Genomic DNA, 27,433 nt, shown 5'->3' with positions numbered 1-27,433 from the left:
TTAACGACGAGTTTCAAAGTAAGAGCCTATAAATAATGCATTTGTATAACCTCAAAGAGTGCACGATTTTGAAAGTCCCTCCCTCCCTATGTTTCTTCGACATTGACGTGTTCCATTAGGGAAAAAGTGAATGCCCTAATTGGTCAGAAATGAGGTCTAAAATGTAAATGGTCTCATACAGAGAGCAGTCACCTAGAAACTGATTCAGCGCACTTCATTCACAAATAGCACATGGATGGCTAGGCCATGAATAACAAATGACACTCAAACTATGAGCTCTAAAAACCTACCGACAGCGAGTTCAATTAATTGGATTCTTTCATTGATCATTAGTTTTCATGCCAAAAGCTCCCGTTACAGTTTTCAGAAAAATAGCTAGATAAAAAGATATAAATAAATAAATAACTTCTTTAATCAACGAACGAGGCGGCCGACGAACCGCAGACGACACTCTGTGCTTTGGCAGGGGGTGCTCACCAGGGCCTTGCGGTGCTTGTAGATGAAGTCCTCCGGAGACTTGGCCCACTTGGGCAGCAGCACGTTGTCCACCCTCTCCTTGGAGATCTGCAGCCGGCCCAGATCATAGCCTGGAAGGGGGGGTGGGGTCGGAGGAGACAACACGGTGTGTTATTCACCCCGGACAGGGAGCGCATTGGTTCAGACGTTCATAGAGGGAAAAGCAGGGCAGGGAGACCAGGTGAGAAGGAAGGAGAGAAAGAATGAAGTTAAGTTACAAGTTAAGAAACGACAGACAGACAGACAGACAGACGAAAAGAGAATCAAAAGAAAGAAAGAACGAAAGAATAGAGAGAGAGAGAAAGAAAAGGTGTCACTGATCCAGCGGAGAGAAACAAAGACGCAGATCCTCCGGCTTCGGGGACTGAAGCCGGATGGGGTCCTCTAACCGTTCTGGTTCTCCAGGAACTCTGGGAAGTAGAAGAACTCCGGGATGAGCTCCTTGACGTCGTTGGGGTTGTCCATGAGGGCCTGCCACGTGGCCGGGATGGAGTGGAACTGCCGGTCGGCGCAGTCGAACCTGGAGCCCGACATAAACGCCACGTTCAGGAGAGCATTCAGGGAGCTGTGACAAGCATTTCTATGGACAGGGGGCCACTAGGTTGTGGGTTCGATCCCCAATGGGTGGAGGCATACTTGACCGAGATACCACTAACCCCTACCTGCTCCTTAACGACAACATCTGCAGAAGTGGGTCTACCTCTACACTACTCTTCTACACCCATACTCTTCTTTCCTTACTTCCTTCTCTCCTTTCACGCGACCTTGGGTACTATGAAAGGTGCTATATAAATCCAAGTTATGATTATTATTGTACTCTTCTACACCCTCTACACTCTACAACCCTACTCTTCTCCACCCCTACTTGCTGTGTGTGCACACGCGTGTGTGTCGGTGCATTTCTGTGTGCAATGTGCATTCATGTGTGGGTTTGCGTGTGTGAATTTAAAAAAAGCATGTAACACAACCATTCGGTCAATAAATGGTTATTCTGGTCCCCCCCCCCGCTCACCGGCCGCTCTGCAGCTGGATGTGCAGGGAGGTGAAGGGCTCCACCCGGATCAGGTAGTGCATGACGCCGGCGGCGTTGGAGTAGTGGGTGCCGTAGTGGAAGCGGTCGATGGTGCCCGTGGGGTCCTCGAAGCTCTCGTACCTGGGGGACGGGGTCACGGGTCAGAGGTCAGAGGGCCGCTGGGTGTATCGACGGGGTCATAGGTCAACAGGGGTGAGCAACATTTAATTATTCAAAAGGAATGAAATATATGTATATATATATATACATGTCTTTATTGATATTTTATTGATTTGTCTCTCCAGAGCCATATTAGTGCTCCCATAGCTTGTTTTTCAAGAGAAGCTTAAATTATACCACAAACATACATTACCCTCAATCATGTTATTATATTATGTTTTGCTCCTGATCTTTTGGTTTTCACTCTTTGTTTCTGCTTGATTTTATATATATTTATAAAAATGTTATATTACGCCATGATACAGTGCTTATATTCAATTTAATGTTAGAAGTTTCATTTTTACTTCAGAAGTCAGTCTAGTGAACCAAACCTTCTGAACCAAACCTTCATCATGAGATGGACGGTGAGGTAACGAGAGTTAACGGTGTTTGAGTGAGGAGGAGGAGGAGGAGGAGGAGCGTACTTCTCCCGGACGGCCTTGGCGTTGCGATCGTTGAGCACCGCCACGGGCTTGGACAGGTCCCGGTACACGCGGGGGTCGTCCAGGTCCAGCTCCTCTGAGGTGTAGTCCGACAGGATCCAGGGGAACTAACACACACACACACACACACACACACACACACACACACACACACACACACACACACACACACACACACACACACACACACACACACACACACACACACACACACACACACACACACGGTCATGGCACATTACGCTATAAAACAGCATCTGATAAATACCTCAAACATTAATAATAAAAACGGTACTGTAAGGCCATCTATTATTACAAATCACTTTGTCATTAGAACTACAAAGGTATCCCCGGCCAGCCACGGGACCGTCTGTAGAGAAGGACCAACAGAACAACCAGAGCAGTACTGCGTACTGGTTTCTTTAACAGTGAGAGTGGATTGAGTGGCAACCGGACGGTTGCTAGTCCGAGTGTCGAGGTGTCCCTGAGCCAGACGCCTCAGCCTAACTGCTCCCGACGGGCTGGCTGTCGCCTTGCACGGCTGACACTGCTGCCGGAGTGTGTGAATGCGGGTACGAACGGGTGCGTTCTGGCCAATAATTGAAAAGCCTTTTGAGTGACCACTGGTTAAAAAAGCACTATAAAAATGCAGTCCATTGACCTTACATGTATATTATATATATTGTGATACTACTTGATACATGACCGTGCTACAGGCCTATGGAAAGCCACGTACCACTGGGTACTGGGCCAGGTTGTTGTAGGTGCGGCCCGCGATGGTGTTCAGCTGGATCAGGTAGTCAAAGTTGGAGATCTCCCGGTTCACCCACTTCTGCATCGTCAACAAAGACAGAGGGGACAGTTCAGGCACGGGTGGGAGGGTACGTTGTAAAACACAGAGGATAGGGTAGAGACTTGTTGTTCTGAGAGAGAGAGAGAGAGAGAGAGAGAGAGAGAGAGAGAGAGAGAGAGAGAGAGAGAGAGAGAGAGAGAGAGAGAGAGAGAGAGAGAGAGAGAGAGAGAGAGAGAGAGAGAGAGAGAGAGAGAGAGAGAGAGAGTTGACCTCTGACCTGCGTGAGTCCAGAGGCTTTGAGCAGCTCCTGGGGGGAGCGGGTGGCGTGCACGCCCAGCGAGCGCAGCAGCAGCATGCGACTGTACACCTTGTTACGCGCCTGAAACACACACACACACACACACACACACACACGGGTCACCCTCCACCGGTTACACACACATGTACACACCGACACTTTTCTAGCGTGTGTTGATGAAGTGACAGAAATTTGTCAGAAATTGCATGAATGTAAAAAAACAAACAAATAAAAATAGCATTACCTCCATGTTTGTTTTTGATTATGATTTTGTTATGATTTTCATTTTTTTATATTAGCATTTTGGATTAACGCGTACGAGCGTAACTGACACAACAGTGTCACAAACGACTTCTCTCTGAACTGGTGGTCGCTGGGTAAAAGTAATTGCAGGTCTAACACAACCCCAAGCCATGTCCCGTGGTGGATTTACTGATGGGGAGTTAAGAGGCTTCCGTGTGATTTTAAAGGGCGACACAATGCTACAAACAGCACCCCCTATGGTGTAGTGTGCGCTACTGCACTTTCCCTTTCTCATTGACCTTGCGGTTTAAACCACAGGGGGTTCCCGGCTCACCTCCTTCTTGAAGTTGAGGAAGTAGGTGGTCTGGTCGATGAGGAAGATCTCCAGGGCCGAGCGGCGCAGGTTGTACCGCCGCAGGTGGACCTCGCGGATCAGCGACAGCGGCCACTTGAAGTCATGACCCACGCCTTCAGGAGCGACACCACGCGAAGAACCATTGATGTTAAAGGAATAAACGTTAATACACAAGAGCTGAATATTACTCCAACTGGTGTAACGTCAGATAAAAGCAAAAAATAAACAAGACGCTTTGCTTGAATTATGCTGTTGCGTCTTGGATACTATCTACTTCAAAGTCAAATTTTGCAATTTTCATTCGTTAAAATATAATTTTCATTATACATTAGTCAAATATCTTGACGGAGAATGGTAGTGTAATTATTTTAATTGCATTTGCAGGCTCCCGAATTAAATAACAAACAAAGCTAAAACACGTTACGCTAAGCTAATCTAAAAAAGATAAATGCTAAAAGAAAAAAAGAGCGGGAAAATGCCTGTCCGTTAGCCGCTTAGCTCCCTCACCCTCCTCTTTGTCCTGGCTGCCGTCGTAGAAGTAGATGTGCTGCGTGGTGAGCTCCAGACGGCCGGGCACCACGTCCACCACCGTCACCAGCTCACAGTCCTCCCCCAGGACCAGCTTCTCCTTCTGGCTCGCCTCCTCCGCCTCCGCCCTGGGACACACACAGTGAGCACACGGTGGATGGTTGATCCCCCATCCCGCCGTCGGGCCCATGCTAGGAGCTGTCTGTGCAGCGGTTGGACTTTGGGTGGAGTTGAGTGGAACTTTATACGGGTCAGCAGTGTTTACTCGTTTCCCACGGCAAACCACGACAAGTTGGATTGGTATTGGGTATTGGGTTTCCGTCGGTCCGATTGGGAAAAATCACATCAATGGTCCAACTTTTCCTTGGTTTGTTCATAGAAACACGCGGGATCATAATGGAGGCTAGTGCACACATAAACCTCACACAGAATCCATTCAGAAGCCTAAACAAATATCATGTTTCGGTATATAACTTTCTATACACTGACATTTTCATTGTACTATTAACTATTACATTTCACATATTGTTAAGATTTTATATATTGTTGTTGTACATTTTTTTTACATTAATATAAATAAGTTAAAACGTGTACTGTATGATCACTTTTTGGAGTTTTAGGCGATGTCAATGTTCTTTTAAGGCAATGTAAATGCACGTTTCCGATGCCAATAAAGCCCTTTGAGTGTTGAATGTCTGTTTCGTGGTTGTAATACTAGTGTGCTGAGAGGACAGATGGACTGACTGCTGGCTGTTGCCGGCGGCGGCGGCGGCGGCGGGGTCCTCCTCGGGCAGGTCCAGGATGTCGTCCTCCAGGTCGCTCACCTTCACCTGCTTCACCGCCTCCAGCAGCAGGGACTCTGCATTCACCCGCTGCTGCTGGACGCCTGCGGCGAGAGAGAGAGAGTTAATATGAGAGGGAGAGGGAGAGAGAGAGAGAGATGGAAAGAGCGAGAGAGATGGAGAGAGCGAGAGAGAGAGAGATGGAGAGAGCGAGAGAGAGAGAGAGAGTGAGAGTGAGTTAGAGCGTGAGATGAAGCATGAAAGTGGTCACGTTGTGTTTTTGTTCCCCAAATGGTCGGGACCCGATCTGTATCGTGATCCAGTTAGAGTTGGGTCACCATGAAAAGGTTCTAGAAACCTTTCATTACATTAATATTCTAGCCTAAGTGGAGTGAGCCACTGCTCTATTACACCACACATTAGCCAAATACACATTTTCATTGTAACTTTAGATTTTCCATTTCTTTCAAAGTGAATACATATATTGAATAGTTTGAATAGTCAGACAGAAAGAACTTGACAAAGAATGGGAGAGTGACAGCGAGACAGAGGGAGAGAGAGAGGTTGTCTCGTGCAATGGCCTCAAAAGCAACATCTGGGCCAACGATAGCTGGAGGTTCACTCGCTCCAGACAGACAACTAGGAAAAGATAACAGCCCTCCACAAATTAGGATTAAGAGGCCAGAATATGACTCAAGGCCAGAACCGGTTCAACACAGGCTTCAGGAACGGCAACAAAGAGAAGCACATTTTCCCAGAAGCCTTGAACTCAAAAGTAGTAGTAGTAGTCTCGTTATAGAGCAACCACATAGCTAACTTCCAACACACATTTAACCACGCCCTCAGATCTAGTGCGTTTCTTCGACCGTTGGAGTCGTCGTCGACGTGGTCGTAGGGTCTCAGGGGTAGCTTACCCAGGTTGTCCCGCAGGGCGCTGGCCTCGCGGTGCGGGTCGTAGTTGTAGTTGCGGACCAGCTTCAGCCTCATCCGCGAGTAGTTCTCGGCGCTCGACACCCGCCAGTGCATCTCGTCCTGTTGCCTAGCGACCACAGGGAATGACGGTTTAAAATACAGTCCCTCCGAGCTAGCTACCTTCAAGCTACCTAGCTAGCGACCTTCAAGCTACATTCAAGCTACCTAGCTAGCGACCTTAAAGCTATCTCGTTAGCTACCTTAAAGCTATCTAGCTAGCTACGTTCAAGCTACTGAGCTAGCTTCCTTCAAGCTACGTAGCTAGCTACCTTCAAGCTACCTAGCTAGCTACCTTCAAGCTACCTAGCAGGCTACCTTCAAGTTACATACAAGCTACAGACAGATTTGAGACTCATATCACTCACTAGCTATCGACAGCTAGCTCATGATGCGCGGATATCGCAAGCTAGCTAACAAGATATTTTACCCTCATATCGTTTGCTAGCGTTCAATAGCAAACTTACGATATGGGGACAACTCATGACGCAGGGATATATCGTTACCCAGCCACGATATGAGGGTCATCTACGCAACTTTATGAGCGAAAAACACAGATGACGCAAAAAATAAACGTCACGGGTACCTGTCGGCCCAGGGGCCTCTCTCGCAGACGTGGCCCCGCCGCGCCGCCTTCCACTGGCGGAGGGCGGCGGCCGTCTGGCTGTGCTGCTGCTTCAGCATGCTGTTGTAGCGCAGGTTCTCCTGGCGGCTGCGCCGCGAGAAGGGCTCCACAAACTGCTCCTGAGGGGTCGTGGGGGAACGGATGCACAGTGTTTAACATTCCTCATCTTCATCCTCATCCTCATCGTCAAACCACTTACACAGGGTCGCATCCCGGGGACAGCAGCTCTAGCAGGGGGGCCCCCAGACTTCTCTTTCCCACATTAACCAGCTCTGACAGGGGGGGATCCCGAAGGCGTTCCCAGGCCAGTGTTGAGATATAATCTCTCCGCCTAGTCCTGGGTCTTCCCCCGAGGCCTCCTCCACACCGGACGTGCCTGGAACACTTCCCTTAGGGAGGCGCCCAGTGGGCATCCTTACCAGATGAACCCCCTCAACTGACTCCTTCCTAAGCAGAGGAGCAGCTGCTCTAATCCGAGTTCCTCAAGGATGGCTGAGCTTCTCACCCTATCCCTAAGGGAGACGCCTGTTAAAACACATTGGTTCATAATATTATGATTTATAAATACATTTGAGTCGTTCTATGTTCTTCTGATGCTGCTTCATTGGGAACACTAAAGAGAGGTTGTCTGTGAAGGCACATGGCTCTGCCTGATTCTCCACAGTCAATTGTCAATGGGAGATATGCATACCTTTGCTTTCCAGAAGGAATATATTTTATTGCCTTCATATATGTGTAGTCCTATGAACTACAACTACGGAAGCTATGGTGTTTCTTGTGTCACTATGAACGTTTTGATGCTGAATTCTGAATATGGCTAATGCTGACGACGGTTCTATGTCAAATGGACTAGCTTGTTCCTTAACTTTTATCATTATTTTTTTTTAAGATTTATTGTTGAAGGTTTTTATCCTTTTTTTATTGAAGAGTGTGTAAGACAGGAAGGTATGAGAGAAAGGGGAAGACATGCAGCAAAGGACAGGAGGGCAGGAACCTAACCCTGGTCGCTGTGGTAAGAACTAGGCCTTAATGGTACACTCTCTACCCAGTGAACCACCACAATTTCAATGCCTTTATATGGGCCATCCCTCACTAGTTTCTATGGCCAAGTCCTGGAGGACACCCCCCGTAGCGTGTGTGAGCAGCGATCAAACCGACATGACGTCGGTTCGTACATAAAGTCCCTGATTTGGAGCCAACCTGGAAGCGGATCTTGCTCTCGCCGCGCTCCCGCTCCCTCCGGTGAAGGCTGACCATGTAGGCCTCGTGGCACTCCTTCCAGTACAGCGCCATGGTCTCGTGGCCCTGGCTGAAGGTCTCGATCTCGTACTGCTTCATGTACGGGATGATCTGGGGAGGAAACGCCGTTAAGACTTTCAGGACTCGGGACAACCGAGTTTGCTCGGAAACATTTGTGTTTTTTAAAACACGATGACTGGATAGTTAGCCTTGCAAGGTAGTCTACGATTCAGTCTACGATTTGACAAAAGTTCATTATGTTTTGGCTATAGTAACCGTTAATTCAGTCAATACATTAAAGTTAACATTTTCACAACATGTAAATAAACATATTATTGTTAGCGAGACATTTGTCTGGATAAACGTGCGCAAGTACGTTGTTCTTGTATCGCACAAACGAGTGACAAGTTACCCATTTCGTCCAAGCCAGTTTTTTTGTCTTGGCACAAACGCATAAATTCTGACTTGCGTGTTCGTCAAAGTCTACGCGCCGGAGGCGCACTTACGTATTTGTCAAGCTAGACGCGCCGGAGGCGGACTTGCGTATTTGTCAATGTCCATGCGCCGGAGTCACGACTTACGTTTTTGTCGAGGTTAACGCGCCAGAGGTGGACTTACGTATATGTCGAGGTAAACGCGCCAGAGGTGGACTTACGTATTTTTCAACGTCCACTCGCCTTGGACTTGCGTATTTGTCAAGGTAGACGCGCCAGAGTCACAACTTACGCATTTGTCAACGTCCGCTCGCCTTGGACTTACGTATTTGTCGAGGTAGACGCGCCACTCGGGCGAGCGGCAGTACGCCTGGAAGTCCTCGAAGAAGGTGGGTCCGCCGCTGGTGTCGGGCAGCTGGGGCAGGTGCAGCTCCATGTAGAGCAGCCGGTGCACCTTGGACAGCAGCGTGCGCATCAGCGGCACCAGGAAGGAGTAGGTGTCCGTGGCGATGGAGGCGGTGGCGGTGGTGTCGTCGTCGTCGTTGCCGCCGTCACCGTCGGCCTGCGAGTAGAGCGCCCGGCGGAGGATCCCCTCCACCTTGCCCAGCAGGTAGCAGGCCTCGTCCTGGCTCTCCACCGCCTTGGTCTGCAGGATGCCGTTGAGCTTGGCCGTGGCCATGGCGCACACCTGGCGGAGGGGTCGAGAGCGTGGTAGGGAAAGATGGTAAAGAGAGGTAGAGAGAGAGGTAGAGAGAGAGGGAGAGAGAGCGTGGTAGAGAAAGATGGTAAAGAGAGGTAGAGGTAGAGAGAGAGAGAGAGAGAGAGAGAGAGAGAGAGAGAGAGAGAGAGAAAGAGAGAGAGAGCGAGAGCGAGAGAGTTAAGAAGGGTAGAGAGATGTAGAGCGAGCGAGAGAGAGACAGAGCGAGAGTGAGAGTGAGAGAAAGGTAAAGAGATAGAGATGTAAAAAGAGAGAAATGTAAAAAGAGGTAGAGAGGGAGAGAGATAGGTAGAAAGAGAGAGATGCAGCGAGAGAGAGAGAGAGAGAGAGAGAGAAGTGTGGTTTGAATGAGTGATGATTGAGTGCTCGTGCGTTTGTGCGGGAATAATCGTGTGCACTCGATAAGTGTGAACCATTTGTGTTCGTATGCAAGTGTGCGTGCGTTACCCATGTGCATGGATAAAGACTATACGCCCCCTCCCCGCCCCCCTCTATGCCCACACTCCTCCTCCTCACCTGGGGCTCCTCCTGGGCCATGAAGCCCAGCAGCAGCCGCAGCCCCACCTGGGACAGCCGGAGCCACTGGTCCCCGGAGGCGTACCACACCATCAGGCAGTCCATGAGCGTGAGCGTCTCCTCCAGCACCTTGTCGCTCCACAGCGCCGGGCTCACCAGGCCCTCCGCCTGCAGGAAGTCCTGCACGGCGTGCAGCAGCCGCACGGCGTTCTCCGTGTGCTGCGGCAGCGCCGCCGCCGCCGCCTCCCGGTTGTCCGCCACCGCCCACTCCAGCATGCGCTCCATCAGGCTGTGGATGTGGGCGGGGTTTAAAATAGAGAGAGAGAGAGAAAGAGGGATAGAGAGAGAGAGAGAGAAAGAGAAAGAGAAAGAGAAAGAGAGAGAATATGAGTTGAGTGGTCATTTGTGTGTCAGTTGAGTGTTTTGTGTTCTATGGGGTCACGCGTGTAGTGACTATATAGACCCGGTTTAGCTCAGCAGGTAGAGCGGGTTGACTTGTAACCGGACCTTCACCGAGACTTCAGTAGTACTTTTAAGTGTGTGTGTGTGTGTCTGTGTGAGTCTATGTACATGAATGTGTTGTCAGTGCATGTCTGCATGTGCGTTTGTGTGTGCGAGTGAATGTGTTTGCGTGTGCGAATGAATATGTGTGTGTGTGTGTGTGAGTGTGTGCATGTGCGCGTATGTGCGTGCGTGCATGTGCGTTCGTATGTGTGTGTGTTCCCCTGACCGGAGCTTGATGTGGTCCACGGGCATCAGCAGCTCGTTGGCCGTGCCCAGCTTGGCGAGGGCCGAGAACACCTGGCCGCGCTCCAGCCACGCCCCCTCGTCAGAGCCCTCCACGCCGCGCCACATCACCCACAGCACCGTGTCCAGCAGCATGCTGCACAGCTCCTCCTCCGCACGCTGGGGACAGGGAGCGCCATGAGCAACGCCGGTCGCTAACGCACTGGGTGCTCTCACACACACACACACACACACACACACACACAAACACACTGAGGGTGCTAACACACACACACACACACACACACACACACACAGAGGGTGCTAACACACACACACACAGGGTGCTAACACACAGGATGCTCACACACACACACACACACACACACACACACACACACACACACACACACACACACACACACACACACACACACACACACACACACACACACACACACACACACACACACAGGGTGCTAACAGACAGGGCTCTAACACACAGAGCACTAACACACAGGGCACTAACACACAGAGTGCTAAGACTCAGGGCGCTAACACACACACACACACACACAGGGTGCTAACACACAGCGCGCTAACACACAGAGTGCTAACACACAGAGTGCTATCACACAGCCAGCCGCCCACCCCTCCTAACAGCTTGTTTAAACCGGTCCCTACAAGTTTGGTCCCCACAAATGTGGCCCCACCCAAGCTGACAAAGAGTGTGGGGGTCTGGTCCACTCTAGTTGCGTCCCCACCTCTAACGCAGCGTCTCCAGCCCCCCCTCACGGACAACATTTACCCCCCCCGGCGATCCCCTTACCTCCGTGCCGTTGAACGACTCCCCCAGCGAGATGGTGTCGCCGAACAGGAAGCTGTCGTCGCCGATCGACGGCGTGGCGTCCCGCTCCCCGCCGCCGCCGCCGCCGCCCGGCAGGAAGGCCTTGGAGCCGTCCAGCGGCGACGGCGTGCTGGCGCCGCTGGCCGGCGTCTGGCTGCCGCTCTCCCCGCCCTCGTAGCCCTGGATGTGGGACAGGTCCAGGGTGAGGCCCCCCCCGGGGCCCCGGCCCCCCGACGCCCAGGAGGGCCGGGGCGTGGCGGCGGCCGAGGCGGTGGAGGAGGGCGTGTCCAGGAGCGAGACCGCGTCGCCGCCGCCGCCGCCGCCGTAGCCGCCGTTCTCCAGGCTGTCCAGCGATCGGCCGTCGCCCATGCTCAGACGGTCCTCCTCGCCGCAGCCGCCGCCGCCGCCGCCGTGGCGATCCCGGCTGCCCGCCCGGCCCCGCCGCTCCAGGGGCAGGTCCAGGCGCACGGCCCCGCCCGACCGGCCCAGGTCCAGGCTGCAGTTGCTGATGGCGTCGGCCGAGCCCCGCGTCCCGGGGCCCCCCTCGCCGCCGCCGCCACCGCCCGAACGCAGGAAGAGCCTCATCAGGGTGTCCTGCCAGCACTGCTGCCTCGCGATCTGCAGCGCTGCGTCGGGCTGCGTCTGCAGCAGCTGGTGCACCTTGGGGTTGGGGGGGGGCACAGGGCGGTGTCAGTGCTCTGGGGGTGGTGGGGGGGGCGGGGTGTAACTTTGTGCGTTCACGTTTACACCTGCTACTGTTCCTGTTGTGTCTGTCGATGTTTCACTCCCGTTGTAAGGTTGTGAGTTGGAACCCCAAGGTCTGCACTCTGATCTGTATGTATCCTGGAGCAGGATGCCCCTACGTCTATCTGCTTCTTAACACCAGAAGCGGCAGCACCGACGGAACATGAACGCTTTGACCGTTTTCCGTTGTAGTAACAGCAAGACACCACTAGGTGGTGCACTGCACTCCACTGATGCAAGAGCCTGCCGTCGACTGTTGACTGCTTTTGACAGGCATATAACTCAATAAATAAAACTAACTCACGATGATCTCCGTTCACTTGTCATATGCTTGTGATTTACCAGTATAACTAAACTCTGTTTACACATTATTTACAACTTGAAGTGCAGACAGTAGTAGGTTGTTATACTAAATAGCTCATCAAAATAGTTTGGAACGCATTCTGCAAATGCTTCTGAGTATATATAATGCGTGTACTTGGCTAAACTCTGTGGACTTCACAACACATGAATGCCCTCTTTGTCACATAATATGCCACCGCTGTCATTTGCATTCATTGACTTACAATGGATCATACTGATATATATCAGTGGTTTCGCTGCGTCATATCGGTCACTACTTTGCCCTGAGAAAGGTGGATGAGCCTCTTTTGTTCTGATAAGCCTCCCCCTAGTGTGAACGTTATAATACTCCACTGTAAACGGTTTCGGATAAGATGTCTTATAGCAATGTCGAAAAAGTGTGCGCGTGCGTGTGTGTGTGTGTGTCTCACCCTCTTGCACACAATGAGTCGTACGCTGGGTTTGGCCCGGTGGGTCAGCTGCAGCAGAGCCATTAGGTCCTTGTAGTTCACCACATTATCTGAACGAACACACACACACACACACACACACACACACACACACACACAGATCGATGGCAATTGGTTTTGAGGTGAGGTGGCAATGGAGAAAAAGGCCGACTAAGCCCCGTCTTGGGAAATCAAGATCTGACAAAAGGGGGCTTTTAGCAGAATGAAAGTGCAGGTCGTGTGTGTGTGTGTGTGTGTGTGTGTGTGTGTGTGTGTGTGTGTGCTGAGGGCTAATGCTATTCATTTAATTAATCCAAAGAGGGCCCACATAATGCTATTGGCCGGGGGTCAGAGGTTAACAGGATGAGACAGTAGCAGACGCTGGAATTGCTACGCGACGCTTCATCTAGGATGCAAAAAAAATCGTCAGCTCAGAATAAGGGAGCATAATTATTATGTGTGTTTGAGAACCATTTAAAGATATTTCATAGGGTACATGATTAATACGATTAGGTTTCATTTGATCATTACCACCGTTCTTTTTGGGGAGGGTGGAATACTGAATTGAAGAAGAATTGGCATTGGGAGTTGTCACGGCAGTTACTATTCAGCCCTGGTTTCTAAAGAACCCCCATTAGGAAAAATGTCGATTTTGATATAATCAATGTTTTAAATTGTGTGTGTAGAAATATTTCATGGTTTCTCATAATACATTTTTACGATTAGCGCATCGATTTCGGCAAATAGCTTAGCCACCAACACTGTATTCTACTGTACTTCATCTCCGTAAATACTTTGACGCGTCGATGCTTTTGTGGTGCGTTTTTCCATGAACCACTCCCCACCCAGGGACTACGGATGAGAACCGGGCTAGCCGGCGGCTAATCCGCAGGGGGGGGGGGGGGGGCGGGGCCTTCCTCACCTGTGTGGAGCACCTGGGTGAGCAGGCAGCGCACCAGGCTGGGGTTGAGGTGCGCGTCGGGGAAGAGCAGCGACAGGCCCGAGTAGCCCGCCTCGCGCAGACGCAGCCGCTGCTTGCTGCGCTCGTACACGCGGTCGCAGCGCAGCATGCGCTCAAACAGCTGAGATGTGCACGCGCACACACGGACACACACACACACACACACACACACACAGAGTTAGACACAGGTATGTTAAAGCTCAACTATGCTAAGGTACTGGTTCCGACAAACGAGACCGAAGGATTTACGTGTTTAAAGTTTGCGGTCATCTATTTGGTTGCTTTTCGTGTCTATTCGGTACATAGCTTTACTTTAAAAACATATGCTGTTAATTATTTTCACCGTTGACTCAAGTTTTTTTCAATTATTAACTTTTTTTCAACTCAATGAATCAGCGCCATGAAACGTCTCAAAGCAAATGAATGCAAAAAACAAGAAGTCACCAGAAGTAATATTCCGTTTAGAACCCAAATCGCTAACCACACTACACCTCCTCACTAACCCCACCCACTATCTCCCTCACTAGCCCAACCCGGTACCTCCTCACTAGCCCCTCCCACCAGCTCCGCCCCCAGCCCCCCCCGGGGCTCCGCCCACCTTGAAGACCAGCTCCCGGAGGCGGTCCGAGTACTTGCTGTTGAGCAGCAGGGCGTAGCAGGAGTCGGCCGCCCCGGCCTCGAACAGCAGCAGCACCAGCTGGTCGCGGGCCGGGCTGGTCTGGAGCAGACCAATCAGAAGCTCCAGCAGGGAGCACAGCTACACACACACACACATGCACACGCACAAACAGACACACACACATGTGGCAAACACACACACACACACACACACACACACACACAGACACACACACACACACACACACAAAAACATAGACACACACAGAGACAGACACACACAAAAACACACACACACACACACACACACACACACACACACACACACACACACACACACACACACACACACACACACACACACACAGGTCAGATGGGGACTGAAGGAAGTTCTGCATTTTGTGGCTTAATGCTAAATACCTCAAATAAACTCAGCAGACATTTGATGCTTCTTTTGGAAACACATGAAGAAAGGAGATGAACACTGGCCTGCTGGCTTACTGTGTAAAATAACTGTTCAATTCCACACATTGCTACATGAATAGCGATCGATATAAATGACAAACACGTATTGCGTAATTACAGATCAACTGAAAAAAAAATCAACAGACACTCATAATAATTTCATGGCCAGCAGTAACGATGAAGGCCACCCTGCTTGAGGTCGTCGCTGACGTCACGCCAGTGCTTTGAAACGCTGCCCGAATTTCAGTCCTGTAATTCCGAGACGGACAACCGTTCAATTAAACCCTAAAGTCGGACCCTGTTTTTTCCAGAGATCGTCTTGAACGCAGCGCAAGAACAAAGTCGTCCACCACTTCAACACGGCCAGACCTGACCAACAGGCCTCTGGCTCCTCACTGTAATCTGATATGAACCCAGTCGAGTGCATTACAGGGCCGTCACAAAGCATTAACAAACACAGCCATTAAGAAACGCTGTACTCTGAGGACATAGCATTAGACGACTCTCTCTCTGGGTTAAACCCATGTTACTGCATGTCAACCTCTGATTGGCTGATGGGGGGTGATCGGGTCGTCTGCTGATTAGGCACTGATGCGACCCACCTGTTGAACCTTAATTGACGGGGCGTATACAGGGGGGCCCTACAGTCACAGAACAAGCTTTTTCCTTAAAAGGGGAGGTCATGAGATGAAGGGGGCGGGTCTTGTTCTCCCTAAGGGGACTAATGATTGGCTGAGATGTGGCAGCCGTCCCCTGGGGAGGTTGACCCCAGGGTGGAGTGACAGGGGGGGGGGGGGGGGCGGGGGATAGGCGACCTTCTGTCGATACGTCAGAGGGAAACGAAGGATGAACGTAGCGTGACTCGGCGGGGGGCGGGGGGGGGGTAACGGGATACACCCGGACACGCAGAGCACGACAGAGGAGAGGGAAAACAATACAGAGGAAGGTCGGGAGGAGAGGATGGAAGCGCGTTTCATCACGGTGACGTCCCCAATGCGCGCGGCGCATCATATCCTGTTCCGCCGCGTTCCTATGAATATCTTTACTGTACCGACAGCCATACGTTGTCGTTTCTCTTTCTTCTGACAAATGTACTAAATGTCAAAAGACTGCTCATGTGCACAGAAAGACAGTGATTAAAAAAGACGGAATAAGCGTGAGTGAAGGCGAGGTAATCGACCTCCACAGACAATGTGTCGACGACTTCAATTTCCGCTCTTTTTCCCAGAGGCGTCGTCGTAACAACCACGCAGGTGTCGCTCATAAGAGTGATCACGGCTCTGCTCCTTGTACGCATTAGTCAACTAAACAAGTGAAGCTTAAAGTCTAATTATGGTTCCACGTCGACACGACGCAAGGGGGGGTTCACGGACCCGTCACGTCCTTGCGGACCCTCCTTGAGTCCACCGCGAGGGCCTGACGTGCGCCTCCCAGAAATTGTAACCTTGCGTTCGAGGCGATGCAGCAGTGAGGGCTCTGATTGGTTCCGCTCACTAAAAAAGCTGACGCAGAACCAAAACAGGTTCACGGCTGCGTCGAAGCGTCGGCGTGGTCATTGCGTTGCGTCGACGTGGAGCCATAACTGAGCCTTTAGCCTTTAGTATGTTTGTTTGAGATGCCACCTGGAACTCAATATAGGTAACCAGGATGTGACGCCCAAGAGGGGACCGCATTAGAAAAACGCCAGCCAGAGTCAAGAGCGATATCGGGGGTTTTTTGACCACGATAAACACAAATACGATCAGGAATAGAACAAGTCATACGAATGACCTGCGAATTATATATAGAGATAAGCTTGAATACAATATATATCGTTTACATTTACACTGAAACCCACATACACCCTTTAGGATAATAAATTTGTGTTACAATTAGAAGGACAATAGATCCTATTTTCCGTTGCGATTATATTTCATTTGATTCAACCGGATCTCGCCTGGGCTGGCGCAGGCGTCTTGAATAAGGTAGGGTAGGACAAGCTGCCGAAGCAGTCTGTTCGCACCTGTTCCTCGTCTCCGATGGCGGCGATGTATCCCAGAATGCTGTGCATCTCCTCCTGGGACATGCCCTTGCTGATGTAGTACTTGAGCAGGCCGCAGAGAGAGACGCGCAGCGTGCCCACGTCCTCCTCGCTCATGTCGCTCTCCCGGCACGAGCTCCTCCTGGAGTGGGGGGGGGGGGATGGAGGATAAAGAGGTTAAAGGTCACGGTGGGAGGTCGTGGAGGTCGAAGGTCAGAGTTGTTGGTCGAATGTGGTCAATGATCGGGATCAGGTTTAAAGAGTTTGGTTAAAAAAATAAATACGTTTGTACATATATCTTTTGAAATAAAATATTAAAATATCTATAGAATAATCGGTCCATAATGAGAAAATGGAAATATTTGAATGTTTTAAACTATTTTTTTTACGTGAAAATATCAAAAGAAGATCGTAATTTTCCAATTTGTTTAATGTGTAAATGTAGAACAAATATCGTAGATATTTCTCTGATTTTTGATCAAAAGATATACAAAAAATATTTCTTGATATTCTCTTAATTATTTCTAGATTTTCGGATAGTAGTGCTTATATCGCAATCATTTGATGGAAAAGCGAGGGCTGCTATTGGCCGTCGTACCCGTAGAACATCCTGATGGTGTCCAGCAGGAACTGGACGCCGTATCTTTTGCGGAACTGCTTCCTGTTGTCCTTGACGATGGTGGACATGTACTGGATGTGACCTGCAGTACGACAGAGCACCACACATTGAGGGAAGTGCCACGCACACGCACACACACACACACACACACACACACACACACCTACCAACCCTTCCCTTCCACCATCACCCACCCACCTACCACCACCAACCCATCCACCACCACCCACCCATCCATCCACCCATCCACCCACCCATCCACCCCGCCACCCCGCCGCCCCTCCCCCCGCCTCACCGATGCGGGTGGGGAAGTCTCCCTGGCTCCAGGTGCTGCAGTTGAACAGCAGGTGGATGTGGAGCTGCTGCAGCAGCGCCGGGTTCTTCTCGTAGGTCACCTGCTCCACCAGCAGCTGCACCGCCACCAGCACGCTCACGTCCACGCGGCCCGCCGGCAACTAGAGGGGGGGCGGGGGGGGAACAGATGGCAACCAATCAACAACAAGATACTGTGGGCAGGGGTTTCCGACTTGCTCGTGGTTGAGAGTCGAGCCTTATGGGAGGTCACGGTGGGATTTGGTCTCACGACTAATTCAGTACAATTCAGGACACACTTTGATCTATGAGATCTACTGTAGCTGTTTGGGCGTCGTCGACTAATACTCAAATAATAACTACAATTTATTAATGCAAGTGATGGATGCAAAACATAAATTAACCACACCCTCCCCCCCAAAAAAATGAACAAAAGTAGACGGAAGACTTACAGAAAGACAGACCTACAGACAGACAGACTTGGATGAACAGAACAGAAAGACAGACCTTCGGACAGACACAGACAGACATACAGGTAAGACAGGCAGACAGATGAACAGAACACAGACAGACTCACAGAAGGAATTACAGACAGACCGATGTACAGACAGACAGACAGACAGTACCCTCTGCAGCAGGGTCCCTAGCGAGGCCATAGATACAGACGGACAGAATGACAGACAGACAGACAGACAGACAAGCAGCCAGTACCTTCTGCAGCAGGGTGCCCAGCGAGGCGACCCCGTGGGCGTGCAGCAGGCTCTCCTGGTTGATGGGGTGTCTCTGCAGGAAGTGCTTCAGCACCAGCAGGAAGGACGCCACCAGGTTCTTCTCCAGACGGGCCTCTGAGGGGAGCGCGGAGAAACACAACGAAACACACGGCTCATTCACAAACCCTTACGACCATAACCGGTACGGCATTTAAAAGTAGCAATAAGCACTGTGAAGCATCTTATCCTAGCTATCTTGTTGTATACGGGGAAGGGATTAACCTGTAAACTTAAACTTAGCACTTGTTTCTATGACCATCCTGACTGTACCGACAGCGAAATATACGTCGTTTTTTTCTCCTTCTGAGGAATGAACCTATTGTAAGTCGCTTTGGATAAAAGCCTTTGCTGAATGCCACGAATGTAAATGTAATGAAACGTCATTGTCTTTATCATAATGACCTTTGCATTTAAAAACACTGCGTCATTTTTAGTTATTAAATGTAGTGTAAACCCGACCTGCGTCTTTTAACGATTACAGAACACCAAACTACTCATTCGTCACAGCCCTACGCTTCCACGCAGCTCTGTGTTCACACAGCTCTGCGTTCACACAGCTCTACCAGTACGCTCTACCATGAACCATTCCCCGTGGGTTCGAGAGCCGGGGATTCGACTCACCCGAGGCCCGGTTGGTGGGCAGGATGACCCAGTCCCCGTCGCCGGGCGTGGTCACGTCCGGGGTGATGTACTCGGGGCCCGCGGGGGCCTCGCCGCTGGGCTGCTCGGGGGCCACCAGGGCCAGCTGCTCCAGGATGGGGAAGAGCACGTGGAGGCCGCCCACGCAGTTGATCATGTCCTGTTGGCACGGCGACACAGTGTGTTAACGCCCCCACCTGATAGGTGGAGCACGGAGCAGGGCATCTTTACATTTGAAAGGCGTTGAAAGAAGATGCTTTTTTATTGTTCTCTATAGGTTGTTTTATTCTGGTCCACATTTACCGTCTGATATAAATGATATCGCCATAACTATACCTGTAGCTACGATTCAAGCCAACAGAGGGCATTGCATGACATAGTGCAGCTTTAATGCACAGTGTCAGCAGGTTGATGTCCACACGGGGGGCATTTCATTACCTTGATGTCCCAGTTCACCACCTTGTTGCCGGTCAGGCGTCCGTGGAGCAGGTTGGGGGACAGATCCAGACAGATTGGGTTCCTACAAGCCTGGAAGGGGGAAGTGAGCAGAGAGCCAACACGAGTTCATTTGAGCCGCGTATCAACAAGGAAACAAGGAAACTTTGCGGGAACTCATGAACTCATGAGTCTACTGTCAACACCGAGCCTGTTTATATTGCATCAACATCCCTTTGAAATAGCACTCTAGAGTTGCGACAGGATGACATTATGATCGGGTAATTCACTGATCTGTTCACCGATTGGTTACCTTGGGTGAATAGTGAAGCAGCAGTTTGGTCGACAGGTCGCCAAGCTCCGCCTCCTGAGCTTTTAAGGGGGAGATGCAGTTGGGACCTGCGGGGTCAAGACACCGATGTATTCATAGATGAATCGATGAATAATTCACATGGGATCATAGATCAAGATTCAAGAACTGTAACGCTCCAAGATACCAAATAAATGTCATCTGTTCTCCCTCCACCTTCTATTCTCATCTTCCTCCTGCTCAGCCTTCAACCTCTCCACCTCCTCCTCCTTCTCCTCCCTTCCTTCTCCCCCATCCCATCTAAACCTCCTTCAACAGCTCCTTCTTTGCCCCCCTCCACCTCCAAATCCTTCCTCCTCCTCCTCCCCTAGCCCACCTCCACCTCCACCAACAGCTCCTTCTTCGTCCCCCTCCACCTCCACATCCTTCTCAGCCTCCTCCTCCTCCGCCTCTCCACCCCCCCCCACTCCTGCTCCTCCTCCCTTTCGTCTCCTCCCACCCTCCTCCTCCTCCCCCATCCCACTTCCACCTCCTCCAACAGCTCCTTCTTCTCCTTCTTTTTCTCCCACCTCCAAACCCCTCTCCTCCTCCTCCTCCCCACCTCCCAACTCACCGGCGCTGCACACCGCCTTGACGTGGGCGGGCTGCAGGGCCTCGTGGAACACCAGCACCCCGCCCAGCTGGCCCTGCAGCGAGGTGGGGCTGCCCCACTCACTGTCCTGCGTCCCTGCAGAGATCAGCTTGGTGACCGAGCCCCCGCCGCCGCCGCCGCCCCCCCCGCCACCGCCGCCCAGCAGGCCGCCCCAGGCCCCGCCCGCCGACGACAGGATGCCCCCCAGGGAGGTCCTCCCCGAGGGCGTGGTGGGGGTCAGGAAGGGCGGGTCGGGGATCTGGGAGGGCGGGGGCGTGGTGGTGCGGTGGCCCGCCGAGCCGATGCAGCAGGAGGTGAAGGGCTGGGGAGTCAAGGATTAAAGTCAGGGTTAGGGTTAAAGGTCACAGAAGGGTTAATTGTGTGACCTTTTCAACACACTCGTCACTTAAAGAAATAACCGGGCATATCGGTAGTCACAGTTAATCGATATTGATTTAAATGATGTTATCAATCAAAGCACATCCTATCACAGATCCTTTCAACAAATAAAAAAATGCAGGCCAGCCCGTACCTCACATTCTCTTTGTTTACAAGACCCTTTGCTATGCTAGTTCATGTCCCCCAGTTGCACAGCAAGTTAGAGCTAACAGAACACTGTTAAGTTTGGTCAATCGTAAACAAACATTACAACAGGTAGCAAGTTTAAGGGGGAATTCGATATAGCCAAAATACTCGACTTTAATTACTCAATCAATTCTTGGATATAAATCAGAGCTATGCTATATCCTACATCATCATTTTCAACTTGCTGCTAGGCGACTACATGCTGAACAGATGACCCAAAACAAGCACGTCATTACTTGTTAACGACGTCCATTAACAATTCATCCCGACCTCCCTACATTACGGCCCTACCTAAACCTGACCTGATCTATTGGACCAGATCACCCTGGTGGTTCCCATGGCTCACCTCGGTCATCACGGGGTACTTGAGGGGGGCCGACAGCTTCTGTTGTCCGTCCACGTAGATGTAGACCAGGCTCTGGCCAAAGGGCCTCTTCCCTGGGACGTGCACCACCCCCACGCTGTGCTGCAGAGACCAGGGGAGGGGGAGGGGGAGGGGGGGGGAGACACAGTGTTAGGGCGGTGATGCTACCAAGTTTGGTACCTGGATGCAAACACCACCCATTGTTTTTTTATGGAGTGGAGTCACATTTCAAAGGTGGAGTGCTCCAGCATTGAAACGTGACACGACGAGCTAGGATAATATCCGGGCCGGGGATGGTCGACCACAAACTGAAAAGGTCCTGGGTTCGATTCCCGATGTCCGCAATCCTTGAGCAAGACGCTGTAACCCCCCAACCTGCTCCTCAATAACATGCATCTGAATTCCCCGTGCGCACCTTTTGAGAAGCACCGGCTCAAAGAGTAAACAGTCAATAGTGATAACATTATAATAGCAATGGAATAGCATAACACAGGTTAACTAGACGCCCCTGGGACCAATGTGAGCCAATCAGAGAGAGCCGTTTCATCTGCGTTTCACCAGAGGGGGCGCCGATGGGAAGAATTGAGTTCAGTGTTGGGTTACGCTTCATGTTTATCCAAAGGAGACCCTACGGTAACCTCCCGGTAACAGGACCTTCAGATCGCCGTCTGTACTATTGATATTTCTACTGTTAGCCCGTCAGATAAGGAGATTCTCTTTCAAAGTTCCTTGGGGTTTGAACTCACCCAGGTATTTCTATATTTGACTGCATTGTTATCATCACGTCACCCCTGCCAAATATAGGCCTGCACAATCCTTAAGAGGCTGAGTTAGGCTGTGATTAAACACCATAGATATTTGGGTCCAACAATAGAGTGGGCTCGATAAGCGTCTTTCTTTACATCTTCAGGACATATCAACACGGGGCAGGAACCATGCGTTAGGTTTCACAGGGCAGAGGACAGAAGGACAAATGAAAACATTTAACTAGTCGTGATGATAATAGTTGGGTTACATAATACAACTTTCAGCGATAGTTTCAATAATGGCAATAGTTGCCATAATCGTGAAGGTCACAATAACCGCAATAGTCGTGATAGTAACAATAGCCTCATTAAAAAGTCAGAGGGAATAATGTCTCAAACATGAAGCAGTTTTTCACATCCCACATCCCAAATAACAACTTAAAGCAATACTTGCGATATCCACAGAAAGCGTGATAGTCATAGATCATTCTGCAAGAAAAGCTGAGGGCATAATGTATCAAAAGATGAAGCAGTTTTCACTCAAGATCCCAAATCAAAAATTAACTTAACTTATAACAACTTATAATCATTGCGATAGTCGCAATAATCGGGACAGTCCTGAAGCAGTTTTTCACACAACATCCCGAATAAAAACAAACTTGGCGACAACTGCCACAGTCACAATAGTCACAATAGCTATTAGCATTAGCGAGGGTGAAGTATGGGGGGGCGGGGCCTCACCCAGAGGGAGTCGCAGAAGCAGTAGTCGGGCAGCATGACCGTGGCGTACTCCTTCTTGGTGCACACGGCCACCACCAGGAGCCCCGCCCAGCTGATGAAGGCCTCGAAGCCCGTCCCGCCAGGGGTGAAGAAGCTGCAGCAGGGGGGAGGGAGAGAGTGGTGTGAGGTGGAGGGTGGGGGGTGGAGGGTGGACTGTGTGCAGAAGATCATATCTTAAAAAACATAGATGTGTTCTGCACTGGGACGTCCGTATTCCTCGCTTCTTATCGTTTTATTCATGGCCATTATTCAGTTGGCATTTGTATTCAATATGTGTTATTTGTATGCATTGCTTATTTTAGATTTTTTATATCGTTTTTAAAATGTTATCCTAGATATTTTGTTTCTTAATATTACAGGGTTGTGGTGCTATTCTCTTCCCCGCCTTCTACAACACTATACATCCATTTCACTGCCTGAACCATCTCACAATCTTCCTGCTCCGTCTCAAACCTCCCCTTGTCCCATCCTGTGAATCGCCCTTCCATCCATCCATATCTCCATCTCCATCCATTCATCCATTCATTCATCCATCCATCCCTTCATCTCCATCCATATCTCCATCTCCATCCATCCATATCTCCATCTCCATCCATATCCCATATCTCCATCCATCCAAATCATCATGCATCCATCCATCTTTCCATCTCCGTCCCTCCACCCCGTCCCTCCCCGTCCCCGTCCCGTTGGCGGCCGACCTGTACAGCTGCTTCCTCTTGTCCCCCTTGCCCGGCGTGTCCAGCTGGTCCTGGTCCAGCGACAACCACGCCAGGAAGCTGAAGGCCGCGCCGGGCCACCGCGCCACCGTGGGCACCACGATGCCCGCCATGCTGGGCGACAGGTCAAAGTACTGCATGGCGCACTCCAGCCCCGGCCGCCGCACCATCGCCAGCAGGGCGCGCAGCCCGGGCCCGGCGTAGGGGTGGGCGCCGCCCGCCTCCGGGGCCCGCAGCAGCCGCAGGAAGGCGCGCAGCTCGGCCGCGCCCAGCGACTGCGAGCCCAGGGCGCCCAGCAGCGCCAGCAGGCTCTCGGCGCAGGCGCGGTGCAGCCGCCGGTGGCGCTCCAGCGTGGCGAGCAGCCGCAGGGGCATGGCGGCGTTGACGCACACGGCGCGCGTCTGCCGGTTGAGGCAGCACAGGCGCCGCAGCCAGTCGGCGGTGAAGAGCTGCAGCTCCGGGGAGTCCAGCTCCGACAGCCACTGGGCCAGCAGCAGCAGGGGCTCCACGTTGCTGATGCCCAGCAGGCCCACCGAGCTGTGCTCGCCCTCCACCGCCTGGGAGGAGGAAAGGGGGACGAAGGGGTGGAGACGACCGTGAAACAGGGGTCGGCTTAGCTCAGGAGGTAGAGCAGGTTGACTTGTAACCGGAAGGTTGCTAGGGGCGGGGCGGAGGGGGGTGGGGGGTAACGGGACCCGGTCTCTCACCATGTTCATGAGCTCCTTGAGGAGGTGTCGGGACGGCTGGCCCAGGGAAACCAGCACCTCGTACAGGTGGTTGTAGCCGATCCGCTCCTTGAACACTTCCTGTTGGGCGGGGGGAGGGGGGGGGGTGGGGGAAGGGGGGAGGGAGAGATCTGAGTAAACCTGTCGGGATTCAAACCCGTCCCCTCGTCATGATGGGAGGTGAAGATCTTTGACAATCCCCCCTCCCTCTCTCTTTCTTTCTAAGCTCAACATCAGATCCCTGCCTCCGCCGCGCTCCATAGTCTCTCACCCGTCGCTGGATTATTCGGAACAACTCCCGGTAAACGTTGTTTTAAAATGTCAAAGCAAAAAAAAAAAAGTGGCGCAACGTAACATCATACGACTTAAAAAACAGCACACCGTCTTAGCGTCTAGCGTGAACATAGGGAACGTGCCGGGAGTGTGTAGGGTAGGGGGGCCGTGAGGGTGTGCGACTCACCTTGGCAGCCGGAGACTTGTGCATCACCGTGGTCAGGGCTTTGATGGTCGCCACGGCCAGCGAATCCAGTCGGCCCTGGAACACCTGGGGGGGAAAGGACACGCCCCCTTCACCCGTCAGTATGAGCCAATGGGGACGCTTCGTTCGCGGAAACGTGAGGGTCGGCACGAACGACGCGCTGCTTTTAGCGACATTCACAACACCACGTTGAGCGGCTTAAAAGAGACACGACACACTGACTCAGGGATGCGGCTGATTGTTATGGATGATTTGTTAATGTTTGAATTGTTAAGGGATGCTTTGGCGGTCATCTTGACAGTAAGCTTTGATCGTAAGGTTCTTGTAAACAAAGAGAGCTAAGTGCTGGCCAGCGTTTTTTGTTTGTAGAATATATCCGATATGGGATGTGATTTCACTTGATGGTTATTTTAAGTCTTTGGCTGGCGACAAAACCCACATGATGCCAAGTGTGTAGTGTACTCTTTAAAAAGCTTTCAAACCAATCGAAAATTATATTTGCAAACTGGATGAAAAAGAAAGCATAGAAAATAATTGCAGGAATAAAAGACTTTCTGATCAGACCGCCCCGCAGTGCTTTCTCTCGATATCTGTGCAAAGACATAAAGTGTCCGTGATGTTTACTGTACGACGGCAAAACCCTGAATGAACCTGAAAGCACACAAGAACATCCCACACGCAGAAACGCGTCCCACGCAGAGCCACTCGCATGGCTCTCGGCTCGGTTCCTAGTCAGGGTTTTGCCTTCATGTTGGCGTCCTCATCCCCGGACCCACTATGTGAACTATTTAGTGGTTTAGGCGCCAGTCAGTGCTGCCATTTTGTCTGGCGCTGCAGAGGTCACGTGATCAGGAAGACCAATTTAAAAACAACAACTCCCTTGGAGAAAACACTCATCAATCAAAAGGCGTACATTACATGATTGTCCAAAAGAGGGGAATTCATGAGCGCGGTCTCGAATCTGACCGCTCATTTGGGGTCGGACTCTGCTGATGAAGGCATACGCTGCCCAGTTTTGTGGGTTTTACTTTTTGCCTTCTGGATTAATTTACCCAGAAAACATTTGACATCGTGTCTTTTGGACTCAGGACTCTAAATATGCTAAACCACGCAGGCTCCGTTTCACAGAGAGCCTTTCATATCAACGTCATAGTGTGCCAAAGTTGATATCAGGGGTCATAGTTCATCCCTCCACATGTCGGAAGAAAAGCAGACACGGGGTATATATCTATTATTAGGTACTCACAGAGTATCTGTGGATGCCTGTTGGATTTCTAGTGTATTTGTTTTTCGTGCCCAAAGATGACCATGTAAGCTGGAGGAAACCGATTGAATCTCAAATGCTGCTGCCGTGACAACAACATTCTACCAGAGATTGTGACCCAATTTCATAAAGAAAAATGGGTCCGCTATACAGGTTTTAGTTGGTTTACTCTTGTAATGTACACCCAAGAGGGTAGCCCACCACCTCGACTCAAAACACACACAGGTGACACGTTTCATACAAATCAGCCTCAATACGATTCTCTCTCTCACACTCACAACACACACACACACACACACACACACACAACAATAAAACAGTAACCAACTGATGGAAAAAAAAGAAATGATTAGAACAAAGGAACACGGAACAAACCAAACCGCCGTGTCCGTCCAGTCTCGCCTCGTGTATCGACTCAAGCGGAACCTTTTTCGGTTCAAATTGTGTACAATTCATATACACGTCAGAAGATTCATATTCATATCTTCAGAAGATATTGTATATTCAAGGTATATTCATGGGCTGGAGGGTCGGCCATGTTTAAAAGGGATATATATATATATATATATATATATATAAACATACATATACTGTACATACATACATACATACAGGGTTATATATATATATATATATATATATATATATATATATATATACACACACACACACACACACACACACACACCACACATAAATATGCACACAAAAGCACCAACCAACAGTACAAGATTCAGCATTAAACAAACACAGACTCCCCTCCACCCACCAACACCAGCACCGTCACAAGCCACACCCACCCAGCCCCTAGCCCCGCCCACACCTGCCATGAGTGAGCATTCAGATGGAACCCAGACACCCACGGGTGACCCAGGGTAGAGAGGGGGTGGGGGGGGGGGGGGGGGGGGGGGGGGGGGGGGGAGGGGAGGGGGTGAAGAACGGTCCAAGAGGTCACTCCACAACAAGACGGTACCGCACAACGTCTCAAGGTGTGTGAGAGTCCATAGTGTGTGTTTGTGACGCCAGTGTTTGTGTGTGTGTGTGTGCATCGCCACTTTGAATGTGTGTCTGTCTGTCTGTCTGTCTGTGCATATGTATGTGTCACTCATGTGTGTGTGTGCGCGTGCGTGCACGTTAGTGTGTGTTGATGTTTACACAGCCATTTCGTATTGATGTGACTGAATACGCTATCAGCAG

At 50.8% G+C, this 27,433-nt stretch overlaps 1 protein-coding gene across 1 annotated transcript in view; it reads right to left on the bottom strand.

Moving 5' to 3' along the window:
- Positions 1-167: 167 nt before the first annotated feature.
- The window catches only part of nbeal1 (neurobeachin-like 1), a gene marked incomplete at its 5' end in the record, with an annotated part of 29,811 nt that continues 2,545 nt past the window's right edge, over positions 168-27,433 (bottom strand). Inside the window, 33 exons of the mRNA XM_084487932.1 lie at positions 168-587; positions 906-1,036; positions 1,529-1,669; positions 2,173-2,297; positions 2,927-3,022; positions 3,261-3,362; positions 3,859-3,992; positions 4,387-4,535; positions 5,152-5,293; positions 6,104-6,228; positions 6,745-6,902; positions 7,984-8,133; positions 8,782-9,144; positions 9,691-9,979; positions 10,421-10,596; positions 11,246-11,923; positions 12,781-12,869; positions 13,721-13,880; positions 14,358-14,516; positions 16,845-17,004; positions 17,461-17,563; positions 17,777-17,936; positions 18,505-18,638; positions 19,185-19,362; positions 19,641-19,730; positions 19,951-20,036; positions 20,561-20,900; positions 21,510-21,629; positions 23,015-23,147; positions 23,752-24,326; positions 24,477-24,575; positions 24,955-25,135; positions 25,613-25,623. Of these exons, the coding sequence (XP_084344058.1) occupies positions 415-587; positions 906-1,036; positions 1,529-1,669; positions 2,173-2,297; positions 2,927-3,022; positions 3,261-3,362; positions 3,859-3,992; positions 4,387-4,535; positions 5,152-5,293; positions 6,104-6,228; positions 6,745-6,902; positions 7,984-8,133; positions 8,782-9,144; positions 9,691-9,979; positions 10,421-10,596; positions 11,246-11,923; positions 12,781-12,869; positions 13,721-13,880; positions 14,358-14,516; positions 16,845-17,004; positions 17,461-17,563; positions 17,777-17,936; positions 18,505-18,638; positions 19,185-19,362; positions 19,641-19,730; positions 19,951-20,036; positions 20,561-20,900; positions 21,510-21,629; positions 23,015-23,147; positions 23,752-24,326; positions 24,477-24,575; positions 24,955-25,135; positions 25,613-25,623 (5,910 nt within the window). The 3' untranslated portion in view covers positions 168-414. The remainder of the gene's footprint in view (positions 588-905; positions 1,037-1,528; positions 1,670-2,172; positions 2,298-2,926; positions 3,023-3,260; positions 3,363-3,858; positions 3,993-4,386; positions 4,536-5,151; positions 5,294-6,103; positions 6,229-6,744; positions 6,903-7,983; positions 8,134-8,781; positions 9,145-9,690; positions 9,980-10,420; positions 10,597-11,245; positions 11,924-12,780; positions 12,870-13,720; positions 13,881-14,357; positions 14,517-16,844; positions 17,005-17,460; positions 17,564-17,776; positions 17,937-18,504; positions 18,639-19,184; positions 19,363-19,640; positions 19,731-19,950; positions 20,037-20,560; positions 20,901-21,509; positions 21,630-23,014; positions 23,148-23,751; positions 24,327-24,476; positions 24,576-24,954; positions 25,136-25,612; positions 25,624-27,433) is intronic.

The sequence above is a fragment of the Micromesistius poutassou genome (assembly GCF_964030765.1).
Source record: "Micromesistius poutassou genome assembly, chromosome: 24".
Taxonomy (NCBI): Eukaryota; Metazoa; Chordata; class Actinopteri; order Gadiformes; family Gadidae; genus Micromesistius; species Micromesistius poutassou.
This window is presented reverse-complemented; position numbering and strand designations above follow the sequence as displayed.